Source organism: Papio anubis, chromosome 1 (genome assembly GCF_008728515.1).
Source record: "Papio anubis isolate 15944 chromosome 1, Panubis1.0, whole genome shotgun sequence".
NCBI classification, from domain to species: domain Eukaryota; kingdom Metazoa; phylum Chordata; class Mammalia; order Primates; family Cercopithecidae; genus Papio; species Papio anubis.
This window is the reverse complement of record NC_044976.1, coordinates 117739969-117758297: the sequence shown is the minus strand read 5'-3', so window position 1 is coordinate 117758297 and position 18329 is coordinate 117739969. Positions and strand designations below refer to the sequence as shown.

The following is an 18329-nucleotide window of genomic DNA, read 5'->3' as shown; positions in this document are numbered from 1 at the left end:
GAACCACAAATATTGCAGAATGGCAAATGTTGCTGCCTTGTCATTCTCTGCAAGCTTTATCTCTGAGGGGCACCCAGCCATACGAGGTGTTAGTTGGCCCCTACTGGGAGATGCCTCCCAGTTAGGCTACTCAGGGGTCAGGGACCCACTTGAGGAGGCAGTCTGTCCATTCTCAGATCTCAAACTCTGTCCTGGGAGAACCACTACTCTCTTCAAAGCTGTCTGACGGGGACGTTTAAGTCTGCAGAAGTTTCTGTTGCCTTTTGTTCAGCTATGCCCTGCCACCAGAGGTGGAGTCTACAGAGGCAGACAGGCCTCCTTGAGCTGTGGTGGGCTCCACCCAGTTTGAGCTTCCTGGCCGCTTTGTTCACCTACTCAAGCCTCAGCAATGGTGGGCGACCTTCCCCCAGCCTTGCTGCTGCCTTGCAGTTCGATCTCAGACTGCTGTGCTAGCAGTGAGCAAGGCTCTGTGGGTGTGGGACCCTCTAAACCAGGTGCAGGATATAATCTCCTGGTGTGCTGTTTGCTAAGACCATTGGAAAAGCATAGTATTAGGGTGGGAGTGACCCGATTTTCCAGGTGCTATCTGTCACAGCTTCCCTTGGCTAGGAAAGGGAATTCCCCGACTCCTTGCACTTCCCAGGTGAGGCAATGCCTTGCCCTGCTTCGGCTCACAGTCTGTGGGCTGCACCCACTGTCCTGCACCCACTGTCTGACAAGCCCCAGCGAGATGAACCCAGTACCTCAGTTGGAAATGCAGAAATCACCCGTCTTCTGCATCATTCACACTGGGAATTGTAGACTGGAGCTATTCTTATTCAGCCATCTTGGAACCACACTAAAGGAGCATGTTCTAACCCAAAGCAAGGAAGCTAAGAACCTTGATAAAAGGTTAGAGAAACTGCTAACTAGAATAACCAATAACATAAATGACCCCGGCAGGCACTGAAAAACACAACATGAGAATTTTGTGAAGCATACACAAGTATCAAGAGCCGAATGGATCAAGCAGAAGGAAGGATATCAGAGATTGAAGATCAACTTAATGAAATAAAGCATGAAAACAAGATTAGAGAAAAAAGAATGAAAAGGAATGAACAAAGCCTCTAAGAAATATGGGACTATATGAAAAGACCAAAACTACGATTGACTGGTGTACTTGAAAGTGATGGGGAGAATGGAACCAAGTTGGAATGCACACTTCGGTTTATTATCCAGGAGAACTTCCCCAACCTAGCAAGACAGGCCAGCATTCAAATTTAGGAAATACAGAAAACACCACTAAGATGCTCCTCGAGAAGAGCAACCCCAAGACATATAATCATCAGATTCACCAAGGTTGAAATGAAGGAAAAAATGTTAAGGGCAGCCAGAGAGAAAGGTCAGGTTACCCACAAAGGGAAGCCCATCAGACTAACAGCAGATCTCTCAGCAGAAACTCTACAAGCCAGAAGAGAGTGGGGGCCAATATTCAACATTCTTAAAGAAAAGAATTTTCAACCCAGAATTTCGTGTCTAGTCAAACTAGGCTTCATAAGTGAAGGAGAAGTAAAATCCTTTACAAACAAGCAAATGCTGAGGGATTTTGTCACCACAAGGCTTGCCTTACAAGAACTCCTGAAGGAAGCACTAAAAATGGAAAGAAAAAACCAGCACCTGCCACTGCAAAAAGGTACCAAAATATAAAGAACAATGACACTATGAAGAAACTGCATCAACTAATGCGCAAAATAACCAACTAGCATCATGATAACAGGATAAAATTCACACATGACAATATGAACCTTAAATGTAAATAGGCTAAATGTCCCAATTAAAAGACACAGAATGGCAAATTGGATAAAGATTCAAGACCCATTGGGGTGCTGTATTCAGGAGATCCATCTTATGTGCAAAGACACATATAGGCTCAAAATAAAGGTGTGGAGGGATATATACCAAGCAAATGGAAAGCACACACACACACACACAAAAGATGGGGGGCGTGGAGGTGCAATCCTAGTCCCTCATAAAAGAGACTTTAAACCAACAAAGATAAAAACAACAACAACAACAAAGAAGGGCATTACATAATAGTAAAGGGATCAATGCAACAAGAAGACCTAACTATCCTAAATATATACGTACCCAATACAAGAGTGCCCAGATTCATAAGGCAGGTTCTTAGAGGCCTACAAAGAGATTTAGACTCCCACGGAATAATAGTGGGAGATGTTAACACCCCACTGTCAATATTAGCAAGATCAACAAGACAGAAAATTAATAAGGATATTCAAGACTTGAACTCAGCTCTGGACCAACTGGACCTAATAGACATCTACAGAACTCTCCACTCTTAACAGAATATACATTCTTCTCAGTACCACATAGCACTTATTCTAAAACTGACCACATAATTGGAACCAAAACACTCCTCAGCAAATGCAAAAGAACTGAAATCATAACAAACAGTCTCTCAGACCACACTGCAATCAAATTAGAACTCAGGATTAAGAAACTCACTCAAAACCGCACAACTACGTGGAAACTGAACAACCTGCTCCTGAATGACTACTGGGTAAATAACAAAATCAAGACAGAAATAGATAAGTTTTTAGAAACCAATAAGAACAAAGACACAGCATACTAGACACTCTGGGACACAGTTAAAGCAGTGTTTGGAGGGAAATTTATAACACCAAATGCCCACATGAGAAAGCTGGAAAGATATAAAGTCAGCACCCTAATATCACAATTAAAAGAACTAGAGAAGCAAAAGTAAACAAATTCGAAAGCTGGCAGAAGACAAGAAATAACTAAGATCAGAACAGAACTGAAGGATATAGAGACATGAAATGCCCTTCAAAAAATAAATAAACCCAGGTACTTGTTTTTTGAAAAGATTAACAAAATAGATAGACTTCTAGCCAGACAAATGAAGAAAAGAGATAAGAATCAAATAGACACAATAAAAAAATGATAACGGGGATATCACCACTGATCCCACAGGAATACAAACTACCATCAGAGAATACTCTAAACACCTCTGTGCAAATAAACTAGAAAATCTAGAAGAAATGGATAAATTCCTGGACACATACACCCTCCCAAGACTAAACCAGGAAAAATTCCGATTCCTGAATAAGCCAATAACAAGTTCTGAATGTGAGGCAGTAATTAATAGCCTACTAACCAAAAAAATCCCAGGACCTGACAGATTGACAGTCAAATTCTACTGGAGGTACAAAGAGGAGCTGGTACCATTCCTTTTGAAACTATTTCAAACAACAGAAAAAGAGGGGCTTCTCCGTAACTAGTTTTCTGAGGCCAGCATCATCCTGATATGAAAACCTGGCAGAGATACAACAATAAAAAAGAAAATTTCAGGCCAAAATCCCTGATGAACATCAATGCGAAAATCATCGATAAAATACTGGCAAACTGAATCCAGCAGCACATCCAAAAGCTTATGCACCATGATCAAGTTGGCTTCATCCCTGGGATGCAAGGGTGGTTCATCATACACAAATCAATAAATGTAATTCATCGCATAGACAGAACCAATGACAAGAAACACATGATTATCTCAATAGATACAAAAAAGGCCTTTGATAAAATTCAACATCCCTTCATGTTAAAAACACTTAATAAACTAGGTATTGATGGAACACATCTCAAAATAATAGGAGAAATTTATGACAAACCCACAGCCAATATCATACTGAACGGAAAGAAGCTGGAAGTATTCCCTTTGAAAACTGGCAAAAGATGAGGATGCCTTCTCTTACCACTCACATTCAACAGAGTATTGGAAGTTCTGGCTAGGGCAAGCAGGCAAGAGAAAGGAATAAAGGGCATTCAAATTGGAAGAGAGGAAGTCAAATTCTCTCTGTTTGTAGACGACATAATTGTATATTTAGAAAACCCCATCATCTCAGTCCAAAAACTCCTTAAGCTGATAAGCAACTTCAGCAAAGTGTCAGGATACAAAATCAATGTGCAAAATTATGAGCATTTCTACACATTAATAATAGGCAAGCAGAGAGCCAAATCATGAGTGAACTCCCATTCACAATTGCTATAAAGAGAATAAAATATCTAAGAATACAACTTACAAGGAATGTGAAGGACCTGTTCAAGGAGAACTACAAACCACTGCTTAAAGAAATGAGAGGGCACAAACAAATGGAAAAACATTCTATGCCCATGGATAGAAAGAATCAATATCGTGAAAATGGTGATACTACCCAAAGTAATTTATAGATTCAATGCTATTCCCATCAGGCTACCATTGACTTTCTTCAAAGAATTATAAAAAACTACTTTAAATTTTATATGGAACCAACAAAGAACCCATATAGCAAAGACAATCCTAAGCAAAAAGAACAAAGCTGGGGGCATCACACTATCTGACTTCAAACTATACTGCAAGGCTACAGTAACCAAAACAGCATGCTACTGGTACCAAAAGAGGTATATAGACCAGTGGAACACAACAGAGGCCTCAGAAATAACAGCATACGTCTACATCCATCTGATCTTTGACAAACCTGACAAAAACAAGCAGTGGGGAAAGGATTCCCTATTTAATAAATGGTGTTGGGAAAACAGGTCAATCATATACAGAAAACTGAAACTGGACACCTTCCTTATACCTCATACAAAAATTAACTCAAGATGGATTAAAGACTTAAATGTAAGACCTAAAACAATAAAAACCCTAGAAGAAAACCTAGGCAGTACTAATCAGGACATAGGCATGGGCAAAGATTTCATGACTACAACACCAAAAGCAACTGTGACAAAAGCCAAAATTGACAAATAGGATCTAATTAAACTAAAGAGCTTCTGCACAGCAAAAGAAACTAGCATCAGAGTGAACAGGCAACCTATAGAATGGAATAAAATTTTTGCAGTCTATCCATCTGACAAAAAGCTAATATCCAGAATCTACAAGAAACTTAAAAAAATTTACAAGAAAAAATAAATGACCTCACCAAACAGTGGGCAAAGGAGATGAACAGACACTTCTCAAAAAAAGATATTTATGTGGCCAATAAACATAAGAAAAAATATGCTGATCATTGCTGGTCATTAGAGAAATGCAAATCAAAATCACAATGCAACACCATCTCATTCCAGCTAGAATGGTGATCGTTAAAAAGTCAGGAAACAGCAGATGCTGGAGAGGATGTGGAGAAATAGGAACTCTTTTACACTGTTGGTGGGACTGTAAACTAGTTCAACCATTGTGGAAGACAGTGTGGCGATTCCTCAAGGATCTAGAACAAGAAATACCATTTGATGCAGCAAGCCCATTACTGGGTATATACCCAAAGGATTATAAATCATTCTACTATAAAGACCCATGCATATGTATGTTTACTGCGGCACTATTTACAACAGCAAAGACTTGGAACCAACCCAAATGCCCATCAATGATAGCTTGGATAAAGAAAATGTGGCACATATATACCGTGGAATACTATGCAGCCATAAAAAAGAATGAGTTCATGTACTTTGCAGGGACATGGATGAAACTGAAAACCATCATTCTCAGCAAACTAACACAGAAACAGAAAACCAAGCACAGCATGTTCTCACTTATAAGTGGGAGTTGAACAAGAACAACTCCCGGGGAGTTGTTGATGGACCCGGGGAGGGGAACATCACACATCAGGGCCTATTGGGGGATGGGGGCAAGGGGAGGGATAGCATTAGGAGAAATACCTAATGTAGATGACAGGTTGATGGGCGCAGCAAACCACGATGGCACGTGTATACATACCTGTGTAACAAACCTGCACATTCTGCACATATATTCCATAACTTCAAGTATAATAAAAAATTAAAATAACATAAAAAATAGATAGAGAGTATTATTTTTGTTGGGGAATATTTTATAAGTGTTGCTCTTCTGTCCAGAGTGCAACGTTCCATTGTTATCTCCTAGCGATATAAAGGATGTGAAAAAAATTATAATCCACTGGCTGTTTCAGTCATTATTGATCTGCTCTTTTAAGATCTTTTGTTCTGAGAGGAATCAAAGGAGCTGCTTTGAATCAGACACTTTATGAAAAACAATTTTTTAAGTGACTGCTGATTTGAAAGTTTGATGTTCACTTTCCTGAATTCTGTGTTCTGAATCGCAGTCATGTGAAAGCAGAGCTGTACAATGGTAGTTTATTTTTCCTGTACAAATATGTGGGTGGTATACGTCCTATACATATATTTGGGTTAAACAAATAGGCCTTAAAAGTCACTACCAGAGCAACTCCTTGTGGGACTGCTTTCTCTTTTGGTGTTTTCCATGCGAATGTTTCCTTGACCCAACTCTTGGCTCTGTGGGTTAATCTGGGCAAAAGTGGATCTGCACTGTGGCATGGGTTCATACAGGAAAGTATCCAGTTGAGGAATGATAGAAGACTTTTCAGGTCTGTTGGCTTAGGTAGTGACCCATTCTGCTGCGTTCCATCCTAACTCACTGTTTTCCTCCTCTGACTGCTATAATTCTCCAGATGTGCTGATGTATTTGATCCAGCTTTGCCTTCGTGGATTAATTTATTTAATAAATATTTATGGGACTTTCTATGACATTGGGCATGGTTCTAGGTTCTTGGGAATGTAGCAGGGAGCAAGACTGTCTAAGGTCTCTATGCAGGTACAGATAAACAATAAAACAGACAACAGGTAAGTTAGTTGTAGGTTGTGGTAACAGCCAGGAGGGGAGAAACAGTGTGATGTGATGAGTGAAGCAGAGCCTATTCGGGAGAGGATGGACAGGGACGTCTCACTTCATCAGGGCCGTGACAGTTCAGCTGAGAGCTACATGTCAACAGAGAGCCAACCATGAGAAGATGAGGAACACCATTTTATGTAAAGGGAATAATAAATGTGAAGATCCAAAAGCAAGAAAGATTTGCTTGTTTATGGAATAGAAGGAAGGCCAATCTGGCTGAGGCATCATGAGTAAAAGGGAGAGTGATGAGGACACGAGTTGGAAGGATGAGCAGATCATGCAGTGTCCGGGAGAGCTGGAGATCAGTTTAGAGTCTATAGTAAATGGAATGGGAAGCCCCAGAAAGGTTTTATATAGGTGGGACATAGGATTTGAATTTACTTAAAAACATCTCTCCGAGAGATGTTTACTTAAAAACATCTCTCTGTATGGAGAACAGAGTGTGGCAAGTAGCAAAAGATCATGGGGAATCCAGTGCTAACATTATTCATTCAGACATTCTTTTTTTCCTCTAACCATTTTTTCTTCTTTATTGTTTTCTTATTTTCTGACAGGGTCTTTCTCTGTCACCCAGAGTACTGGAGTGCAGTGGCGTGATCCTCAACTTCCTAGGCCAAGTGATTCTACTACCTCAGCCTTGGGAGTGGCTGGGACCACAGGTGCACACCGCCAAGCCCTGACTGTCTTTTAACACATTTTTAATTTTGTAAAGATGGAGTCTCCCCTATGTTGCCCAGGGTGATCTTGAAATCCTAGGGTCAAGTGATCCTTCTGCCTTGGCCTCCCAGAATTCTGGGATTATAGACAAGAGCCTTAGTGCCCAGCTATCTCTAACTTTGCTGTTAATGCTTGTTCCCCTGTCTCCCTGTCACAATCTCAAGTGCCACGCAGATTGCAGTTTTCTGCTGCCAGACTGTGTTGTCAAGGTCACCTCTACTAACCCAAAGCACATTCCAATGGATTTCAATTTCCATCTGCTCCCCTGAGATCCAGGCCACAGTTCTCAGTGCTCTCTATACCCAGCTGGTGCCCTGCCTCATTCCGGAGCTGGGAGTGCTCAGCTTTGGAAGTCAATGAGGTGGGCAGCAAGTTGTTCCATAGCCCATGTTTCCCTCTGTTTAAGAAGTTTGAAAAAGGTATCATTGTACATGCTGCGTTCAAGCTGGCATTCCCATACATCTATTTGAAGAACGTTCAACACAAGTAAAAGGATTGACAGAGTTCAGTTCCTGGAGACCAGGGATTCATTGAAAGTAGTTCCATGCATTCTTTTTATTCACTGAAGACAGTCCACTGAGATGCCTTTCTGGACCTACTATAGCTGAAGTAGGGAGTGGTTCTGCCTGGGTGTTCTGATACCATCTGTGAATGGCTGGCCTTCCCCAGGAACCAAGGCTATGTCTCAGTAGGAGCAGAGCTCCTGGGAAGTTCACCCCTCAGCTGAGTGGGCAAGTGCCGGGCATAGTGCTCAGTGCTAGGGAGACAGGCATGAGAGAGATAGAGATGCTTACACATTTCAACACCATTTAAGGGTGAAGGTGAAGGCTGATTTTGTTCCCTGCCTGCCCAACCTGCTTGTGGTGAATTATTTTGCCAACTGTAAGTATGACTTTAGGAATTTGGGGCTGGGGGCTGCAGGGGGTGGGAGGTGGACAGGGGAAATGTCTTCATATCAAGGTTTCACATGTTATGCTAGGGCAAGATGGTACATTCAGCCAAAGCTCAGGCTGTGCTGGCTGGTGCTTTCATTCATTCCTTTGCCAGCTACCTTGCAGAGCCACCCAGGTGGAGAAAAGGGACCCAAAAGGGCCCTTTTCCAAAATTCCACTACCCTCCTTTCCTTCCACTGCTATTTTGCATTAACATATAGACGGTGTGCATACATTTCCAGAGCTGGACAGATGCTGGCTCTTGCATTTTGTGCAGCACTGGGGAAGGATGGGTGTTCCATTTTCCATGTTACCCTACTGCCTGGGGCCACTCCCCCCGATGCTGGTGCTGATTATCTGACTCTTGACATGTTAATGGTGGTGGAAACCTGTTCTTCTGGACCAGAATGTGTGTACCTTTTCCTTTCAGAATGAGTACTGAAACTATCTTTTTGTAGTAATCAAATTCAACTGATTAATATTCTGTAAATTTCGTGTGTGAGAAAGAAGCCATCTTGAAGTTGGATATGATCTCATCATGACTGTGATACACCTAGGTCCAGAGGGAGACAATTTTCCTCGCCCCACACTCTGGACCCACAGCAACTTCCTCACCCACTTCAGTTCAGCTCTGTCACTGATGCCTTGACAGTGGTTTTGTTTTTGTTTTTGTTTTTGTTTTTGACTGTTGCTCCTTTGGTTGGTTAATGACTGTGTCATCATCGAAGTCCCCAAGCTTGTCTTGACTGGTCTCCTCTCCTCAGGGAAATTGAGAAGAATGAGAGAGTCAATGATTTAAGGGGATTTGGAGGGAAGGAAAGAGGCTAAGGAGATGAAAGAATAAAGGAGGAAAGGATGTGATCTCAAGACAGAAGGAGAAAGAAGAGAGAGGCAGTTAAATCTGGGGATGTGGGACAGTAGACCTCTATTCTTGGGCTGAATAGAAAGCACATTTTGGGGGAATTTTTAAATTGTTCCCTTTACTTGCCCAGGAACACATGGTGTGGCTTCACTGTGTGATTTGAAAGGGTGAAATGCAGGGTTATGTATGATCAGAATGACTAACACACATATAGCCAGGTGTGTTCTAGAGACCTTCAAGGAAATCGGCACTGAAGGTGGAGGCTGGAGGCATTTTTGCTTCACTCACCCCTGCTCAGGGCCTTTTGGTAAGACATTCAAACCCTTCCAGATGCTCCCCAGGGATTCTCCTGGGTTCCAGAGAGTCCCCTGCATGGGATTGGGCAAGAAGGAGGTAACCCAAGGGAGATGGGTCTCTTCCAAGTATCGGTACCCCATGCTCCAGTGCTCTGCTGTACCACCGACAAGACCAGTTCAGGCTGCATGATTCCGTGGAAAGATAACTGCTTTCAAGGCCAACTCCCTGGTAGCAGACATAGCCGCTAATCAGTTAGTGTGACTGTGAACAAGTATCCTCAGTGGTAAAATGGGATTAGTCACCCCCACCAGATAGGTTTCTGATGAGTATTAAATGAGATAATATATGTCATATGTAGGTCATGTTGTACATGCCTGAAAGTTAGTAGAGCTTATTCAGTCTTCATCCGCGCTTTCTGGCCCTCCTACTACTCTGCCCTCTCCCCAGCCCAGGTTTTATCCTACTCTCCTAAATTGGAGATGGCAACACCTGAAAAAGAAGGAGAAAGGAGGAAAGTATGTATTAACATAACTCACACCTCCCTCCATGTTAAACATTCAGACATTTATTGATCTTTTTATCAAACTATGTGAAGAAATGGAAGATTAAAAAGAAAGGAAATCATTTCTCATTTAAGAGGGGAAATGGAGCTATGGTAGTCAAAAGAGACAGTCAAGTTAAAAGAGATCCCAAATTGTTCAGAATCAGCTACTGAGATTTGGTAACAGCAAATCACATGGTCTTTCCTCTGGTATATGATTAAGACAGAAATCTTCCTGTTGGGCGAGTGACTCAGCAGGTTTTGATGACATGAGGAAGACAATAAGTTGGCCATTGGGTGAAAGGGAGGAGGCAGGACCTGGGCTTGTGCCCTTGTCACCTTCTGTATGAAGCCAGGAGGGTGGGGCTTGATGACATCTCCTAACAACATCCACATGCACATCTCTGTCATCCTTAAATCACTGAGTCTTGGACTTCAGGGTCTCCTTGTGCCGGTCCACAAGGGAACCAACCCACTCCACGGTTTTCTGCTTGGCTTCCTCCCAGCTGTAGAGTGGCTTATACGCCAGATCTCGCTGAGCCTTCTTGTAAGAGAAGGTGAACACGCTATTTGACAATGTCACCCTGTGGCGGTTAAAGGGTGGTCGATAGGTGTAAATTGGCCTGAGAAGGAAGCTCACTATTTCCAGCAGGAAACCAATCCAGTAAATCAGGGCTAAAGGAAGGCTCCATCTGGAATCAAGGCGGAGGCCGAACTCTTTGCTCAGGGTGTAATTAAGGTTATCATAGCTTTGGTGAGGTGTGTCATCTGAGATGTAGTAGAACTGTCCTCGGACACTTGGGGCCTTCTTGGGGTCCTGCAGGGCCCTCAAGGCCAGAATGTGGGCCCAGGCCACGTTGCCAACATAGACTGGGTTAACAGTGGAGAACTTGCCAATACTTGACAGGATCCCATTGTTGTTCAGGGCTTCATTTATACCAGCAGAAAGGAATTGGCTTCCTTCCCCATAGATATACGTGGGTCTTAAGGCACAAGTGTACAAGGTGCCACCGTCTTTCAGAGTCCACCCATCAGCTGCCAGCACAGCCTTCTCAGCAAGCTTTTTGCTGTATGGGTATGGAGCAGACCATGTGTTTTCCAGAGGCTCCTCTTCGTGGCCGTTCTGGATGATTTCCTTGTACGAGTTGGGTCCGGCTACCTCTATGCTACTGGTGTAGATGAAGACTGGCACACTAGCTTGGACACAGGCCTCTAACAGGAGCTGGGTACCTGCCCACGAAGAGCATACTGTCAGTGTCAGTATATATCCCTAAGAGGGTCCAACCACAAGCACAGATCCATGTGCCCCACTCCCCACTGCCAAATATAATGGTTGTAACAGACTGAGGGCGCATTCTTCTGTGTCTCTGACTGAGATCGGGTCATACTACAGCCATAGGAAAAACATCGAAATGAAGAGGAACTGACATGTGGGTTCTGGAGGTAAGAATTTCTAGACTTTTGGGTTTCATGGACGTGTGTGTGTGTACTTTAACTTTGCAAAGGGACCTAGGGTTATCACTTTTTATTTTGCCAAGTAAAGGTATTGAAAAATTATAATTTGTAATCAGTAGCATTGAAGTCAGATCATTTGAAATCTGAAAAATCGGGAGGCTATACTCTGCGAATATGGACAGTTCCAGTCCTTAGGCAAAAATGGGCAGTTGAAGAATTCACATCACACACACACGTACACCATTGTATATGGGCAATATAAACTCTTCAATATATATGAAATTGCTGGTACTTTTCTCATGTCGCTGGGCTCTAATAAAACTTTGTCACAAGGACCATCCTGGAGTCATTGAGCAAACAGTGGGTTGTGGGGAGCTGCTGGAAACCCACACTCTTTTCCTGATTGTGTGTTCCCTGGGAAAGCTGCTTCCCAATTCTGGCTGTGACTCTGATCACCCAGTTATGTAAAGTGGAGGTGATAAACCTTCCTTTTAAACCCTGCCCTGGTGTTTCCTGTGGAGCCTGGTGGAGGACTGGGGAGAGGAGTGTGCCCTCTGCTGGTAACACCTGCACTGGGAGGAGCTTGCAACCTCTCCTGAGTTGTGTAGAAGCAAAGCTCATGGAGGTATCCATAGTGCCTTCCCTTGAAGAAGGAAGGGATTTCCCAGGCAAAGGATCATTTTTATTTACAAATTTTTGTATTCTTAGCCATTTTAATGTCTCTGTGCAATTTGAGTTTCTGAAGAGACAGCCTCATGTTTTCAAAAATTAATCTTGTGGCAGAGAAAATTTGCAGTTAGTTTACTTTCAAGGGGGAAATGACCAACATTTTGAAGTATTTTCTAAGCCTGGGAGTGGTAATGGTTCTAGCAAACAGATGCCTCTAACACTTCCCCTGTCATTTCATATCCCTTCCTTTTGGGAGCTGTTAAGGGTAGTAATTAAAATAAAAAACTGGTTACTCTTAGCACCCTCCTTGCACAGTAGGGGTACCTAGAGGTATGGGTAAGTAGAAACTGGAAGTTGTTTTTGTCTGTCTTTCTTTCTTTCTTTCTTTCTTTCTTTCTTTCTTTCTTTCTTTCTTTCTTTCTTTCTTTCTTTCTTTCTTTCTCTCTTTCTTTCTGATAGTGCTGGAGACTCAAAAGCAATTGGTTGCTTTGGAAAAAGAGTCAGAGTAGACTGAATATGGAGGGCCAGATTGGAGTTTGAGGTGCTATGGTGCTGAAGAGGCTGGACTCTGGAGATCAGAGGGTGAGACTTTATGAGAAGATTCCTTAAGGAAATGTGTCTGAATTTAAGGTAGTTGGAAAGCCATACTTTGAAAGGAAACCCCAAGCATTTAAGGGATGAGGATTAAATGAGGGTGCACTTTGGGCACCTGGCTGGAAATGGCTCTGGAATAGTGGGCCCTGTGGTGAGCTGAAGAGATTGTATTCTTGATACTGGAAAAATCTTATTGTTAAAAAATTTTGTGGGAAGGCATGTGCCGGATAATTCTGTCCTGACAGACCTCTGAACCAGCTTTGCTAGTTCTCTTGAGAGGACTTCTTTTTTGAAGTGGGCAGGAGGGCTCTGAATGTTCTCATCAGCCTGCACACAAGGTTCAAAATGGTGACTACAGTTGTACCTCCAAGGTCTGATTCTGGCCCAGGAGGCAAGGGGTGGCTGAATATCGAGAGTCTGAAGTCAGAGATTAGTTGACTTTTGATTGGAACCACAGTAGAAAGAGCTTCCACAGCCTTTGGAGTCACATAGGGGTGAGTTTAAAGTCTAGCTCTCCTACCTGCTTACTTGCCTGGGAGACCTTGGACAAGTTACTTGCCATCTCTCAGTCCTAGTTTTATCATCTAAAAAACTAAAGTTAGCAGCCTTAAACTCCCTAGTTGGTAGTGATCAACAAAGGCACTTGGCCCAGAGCACAGCAGGTATTCAGTGGAGGGAACTTCTCTTCCCTTCCTGCCCTTCTTTGTGATCCTTAATTCCCCACCTTGCTTCATCTCCTCCCCAGCCTACCGTACCTTTCACATTGACGTTCATGATGGACTGTCTGTGAGTGACACCAAAGACATCAATGATACAGGCGGTGTGGATGACGACCAAGACGTCCTGGCAGGCTCTCTTCAGGAATGGCTCATCCAGAATGTCTCCTTCCAGCACTGTCAGCTTGGTCTTGTTCTGGAGCTCTGTGTGAACACAGATCAGGTCATTGGAATGATTTCTGTATCTGGCTGAGAAGTTTTCTGATAAAGGTGATGTTACACAGGTGTTCAAGAATAGTTAGAGCAGGGTGTTAAAGTGGAGGGTGTACATTCTTTGGAAGGAACAAGTAAAAAAGGCACAGAAATCAGCATATGTATAAATTTATTCGGAAAGAGCAAACATCTGTTTCTTGCCCATCTCATTTTAGAAAAGTAATCTGAGCAGTGAGCTGTCAGGTATGCCTGGAATATAAGCATTTCTAGAGTCATGGGAAGCTCATCAAATTTTCTAAGGAGAGTAGGGTGATTGTAGAGAGTATGAGGGAAAATTTGAAGTTAATTCTGTAAGTAATGAGAAATCATGTATGGAATCATAATTTTGGGACTCCAGCACCATGTTAAAGAAAACCTCGTATTTATATTTGGAATAAGATAACAAAAAGGCCAAGCCCCATGGCTCATGCGTGTTATCCCAACAGTTTGGGAGGCTGTGATAGATGGATCACTGGAGTGCAGGAGGTTGAGACCAGCCTGGACAACAGGGGGAAACCCCATCTCTATTAAAATACATGAAATAACTGGGCATGGTGGCGTGTGCCTGCAGTCCCAGCTACTCTGCAGGCTGAGGTGGGAAGATAAATGGAGGCTGGGGTCTCTGGCTTCTGGCAGTGAGCCGCGATCACAGCTCTGCACTCTAGCCTGGGTGGTAGAGCAAGACCTTGTCTCAAAAAAAAAAAAAAAGAAAAAGAAAAAAGAAAAAAACCCAAACCAACCAACCAACAAACAAAAACACAAACAAGAAAAAGAAACAGAAGCAGGATTGTGGTGTAGGAAGTTAATCTTGGCTTGAGGATATAAAATGGACTGGTATAGGGCATATGAGAAAGCCAGGTGATCAAGAGATTAATCAGAATGTCTGTGCCAAAGTTTAGGTGAGGACTGGAAGCAGTGGAAGCAGAGGAGGGGAGAGATACACCAGGTTTGAATTTCAGACCTTACCTTGAAGGTCCTGGTACCTATTGGAGCTGGGCTGAGAGGAAAAGGATAATATAAATCACACCTACAGTTTCCTGCTTGGGCAACTGGGAGGAGAGTGGAGCCATTACTCAGGAATTGTGGGTGGGTTTCAATGATGAAATTCTCTGAAAAACTCTTATCAGGTATCATCAAAAGCAGGTAGCCATGCTGAAAATGAGTTAACCACCAATAAACTAACATCGCAGCTGTCTAGCCAGAGGCAGTGGTTACAACATCATTGTCTTCAGGTTCCTCTGAAATCCACAGGAAGTGATGCTGCCAGTAAGGTTATCATCTGGAATTAGCTCCTAAAATGAACACCATTTTACATGGAGCTCAGATAAATACTCTACACTCATTTGTGCTTTATAATCTGTATGCAACTTACAGGAGGTTTATTTCTTTTTACCGCTATCTCATGAGTTAGGTATTCTGAGTCCCACTTTATCAGTGAGGAAACTGAGTCTCAGAGAGGTTAAGGGACAGATCTAAGGTCACGTTTCTATTGAAGGCTTAAACATGCCCACCCTGCCTCCAAGCTTGTACCCTGTACACCAGGTGCAGGACTGGCTGTTTAATACCAACTTTTCTGTTGTTTAATCATTCTTTTCCAAAGAATTAGCCAGTTTAACTGAAATTGGCAACAAAGACCAAAGACCAGTGAGAGTAAAATTCAGAGTGGAAAATTCAAAGCTGGAGAAATTCCTTCCTGGGGTACAAGCAGAACTACTTGCTCTCCTGATGCCTCTGCCGTGTTTTGTCTACTCCCAACCTCTTCCCATTGTCAGGCAACTCCAAGAAGGTCCTGGAGTGGGGGAGTCAGGGAAGAGGCTGCTGGTGGTGATGTGGGTAACAACCTGAGAGTGGGATGTTCTCTGGTTCTATTTCCACCTCTGCCCTTCCTGCTGCCTTCCTCTGCTTCCCCTTTGCTGCCAACTTCAGACAGACTGGCTCAAAGGAGTGTCAAAGTGGAAGAAGTCCAAAGCTGAGAGAAAAGGACTCTTCCCCAGTGAGTTCCCAGGGATCTAGGAAAGGGGGACTTTTTGTGAAGTCCTAGAGGGACTAGGAAAGGGGACTTTGTTGATGAAGTCATGGCTCTCTTCTTCTCCAAGGCACTGTAGACTTGGCAAGTGTCTTATGTAGACTAAATGGAATCACTTAGATGGTTTAAGCTGGGCTAGAGGAAGGCCCAGAGAAGCCGTAAGACAAACTACCACTTAAGAGCACAGATGCTGCACTAGTCTGTCTGAGTTCAAATCCAGATTTGCCATATTCTAACTGTAGGACCTCCGACAAGTTAATTAACCTCTCTGTTTCTATCTCCTCATCTGTAAAAAAGGAGGATAATATCTTCGATCTCATAGGGTTGTTATGAGGAGCAAATGAGTCAGCAAACCTCTGGCCAAGTGCCTGGCACAAAAAGAACACCGAAAGGATTCTCTGCTTTTACCTTCATACAGAATCCTGCCTATCTATTATATGCCCTGCATTTTTGCCCTAGGGGAACAATACCACTAGGCCGAGCACTGCTTTTTTCTGGCTTCAGATGTTAAATTGTAAATATTGCTGAGACACAAGGATTACAAGCATTTAATATTGGTAATGTGTTAATACTTGTTTATCAAAGACACCATTAAAACAGAGGGCGGAAGAAATCAAACATTTCAAGAGGTCAGAGAAGATCAAAAGTAGAGTGCTGGGTGTGGTTCCTGAGTGCTGTCAAGTGGGGGCTTCTCTGTGGGCAGGGCAGGACCCTCTGAGCAGCCAGAGCCCCCATGTAGACACACAGTCCCCCAAATCCCCTGGGTTGTAGAGGAAGACAGGGAATCATTTTGGGACACACCAAGGGGCAAAGGGAGAGACTGAAAATCCACTTTGCTAAGCATCAGTTCTGGGACCAAGTGATAAAGCCTATGGATAAAGCTCTGGTCTGAGCTCTGCTGCACATCAATCAGATGGCCTTAGCAAGTCGCTTTATGGTTCTGGACCTTGATGCGTTCATTGTCCAGTTGGATGTGACCCCTTTTCTACTGCCTCATGGGGCCATTTGTACAAGGAGTTGCCATAGCAAATTCTGCAATCAATTTGTTTTTGATGATGAGCAACAGAGGTAAATTTTTTTTTTAAAGCCATATATGCGAAATCTAAATGAAGCATATCTGGCCTTATACCGCTTTTTACTCTGTCTCTGCTCTGTGCTTTGCACTGTGCACGCACACTCTCTCTCTCTGATGCTCTCTCTCTCACTATATATTTCTCATTATTTCTCTCTTTCTTATTGTCTCTGTCTCTGACTTTCTCTCCCCCTTATTGTTTTCCTCTCTCTCTGTCACACACACACACCCTTATAAACTCATCTTTACCTCCACTTCCTTTTATTTTTCCCTCACTAAAGATACTAAGGAAGCTACAAAACAAAACACAGCCTGGCACGGTCTAGCGAGACAATGACCCACTGCTGAGGTCTCCAGTGTAATGGTGTCATTTGTGAATGTTGTACAGCAATTGCCAAGACAAAAGCTTCAGAACATAAAACAGTTGCAGACAAGAATAAGAACTAGTGTGGGATTTTCTAGATGAGAAGAAAAGAGGCCTGGAGGCTGAGGCGGCTGCCTCTCAAGTTCTGGGTCAGGGCCAGAATCCAGTCTCTGGAAATCCCATCCAGTATCTTTCATACTATGCCATTGTATACTATTTAATATTTATTTTTTGATGACTTTGGATGTGGGATTGGCTTAGATTTGGCTTCAAATTTCAATAACTTGCTAGACAAGGTCCACCTTCCTCCCCATGCATACAGGGTTTAAGATGGAACCACACACCCATGACCCAAGTTTACTTACTGGAAAATTCCTCCCTCAGCTCTGGTCTGAAGGCCTTGTCCAAGACCCTGATCTCCTTCAGCTCCTTCTCCTCCACCAAGAGGCGGACGATCCTCTGACCCAGAAACCCTCCTGCTCCTGTCACAAGGCAGCTCCAGCCCGTCATGGCCAATCCAACGTAGCAGGAATCACTCGCCAGGAAACAGAAGATGCTGGGGAGCAGATCTGATTCTAGGGTGACCCCGGAGAGGGCTAAAAAGAGATGTCAAATGGTTATACACTCACACAGATGCCTTATTTTCCTCTACCCCATTTTTTTTGCAAACATTCTGTGTCCTTACCACTGCCAGGAGTAGCTGAAAGAAAGTGAAAAAGCTCTAACCATTCGATTGTTAAAAGCTGGACAGAAGAGTAGAAGTACTTGTCCCCTCATCCCCTGTGGCAGGGCTGAAGCTTTATGCACTGTGGCTTCTGGCCCAGCTCTTATCCCTTTGATCTCTGGCCACATACTTATTGCTCTCTCCTCCTGCAGGATCCCTTATCTCAGAAAAATAGTGACCTTTGGGTTATATCTCTAATTCTTCCCAGGAACAGGAAGAGAAGTCCCATCCTAATGCTGCAGTGTGGCAGAGAGTCTTAGGCTTAGCCTTCACAGGACACTAGTCAGTTGATACCAGCTGTCTGGGATCCACAATTTGTGAACTTAAACTAGACCAGGAGAAATCTCCAAGTGCAATTTGAATTGTGCCCTTGTTCTGTAAATCCATCTG

General features: G+C 43.1%; 1 protein-coding gene across 2 annotated transcripts; it reads right to left on the bottom strand.

Annotated features, from left to right (window-relative positions):
• Positions 1-10069: 10069 nt before the first annotated feature.
• On the bottom strand, positions 10070-18088 carry LOC101018740 (3 beta-hydroxysteroid dehydrogenase/Delta 5-->4-isomerase type 1). 2 transcript variants are annotated; one of them, XM_031652406.1, is made up of 4 exons: positions 17901-18088; positions 17581-17811; positions 13541-13705; positions 10070-11297 (listed from the first exon to the last, which is right to left on the bottom strand). In XM_031652406.1, exons 2-4 carry the CDS (start codon positions 17723-17725, stop codon positions 10486-10488), a joined length of 1122 nt encoding a protein of 373 aa, XP_031508266.1. In that variant the 5' UTR covers positions 17726-17811; positions 17901-18088; the 3' UTR covers positions 10070-10485. The 2 variants fall into 2 exon arrangements, with proteins under 2 accessions (XP_031508266.1, XP_003892539.1); XM_003892490.2 differs by lacking the exon at positions 17901-18088 and having other exon boundaries at positions 17581-17885.
• Positions 18089-18329: the final 241 nt, after the last annotated feature.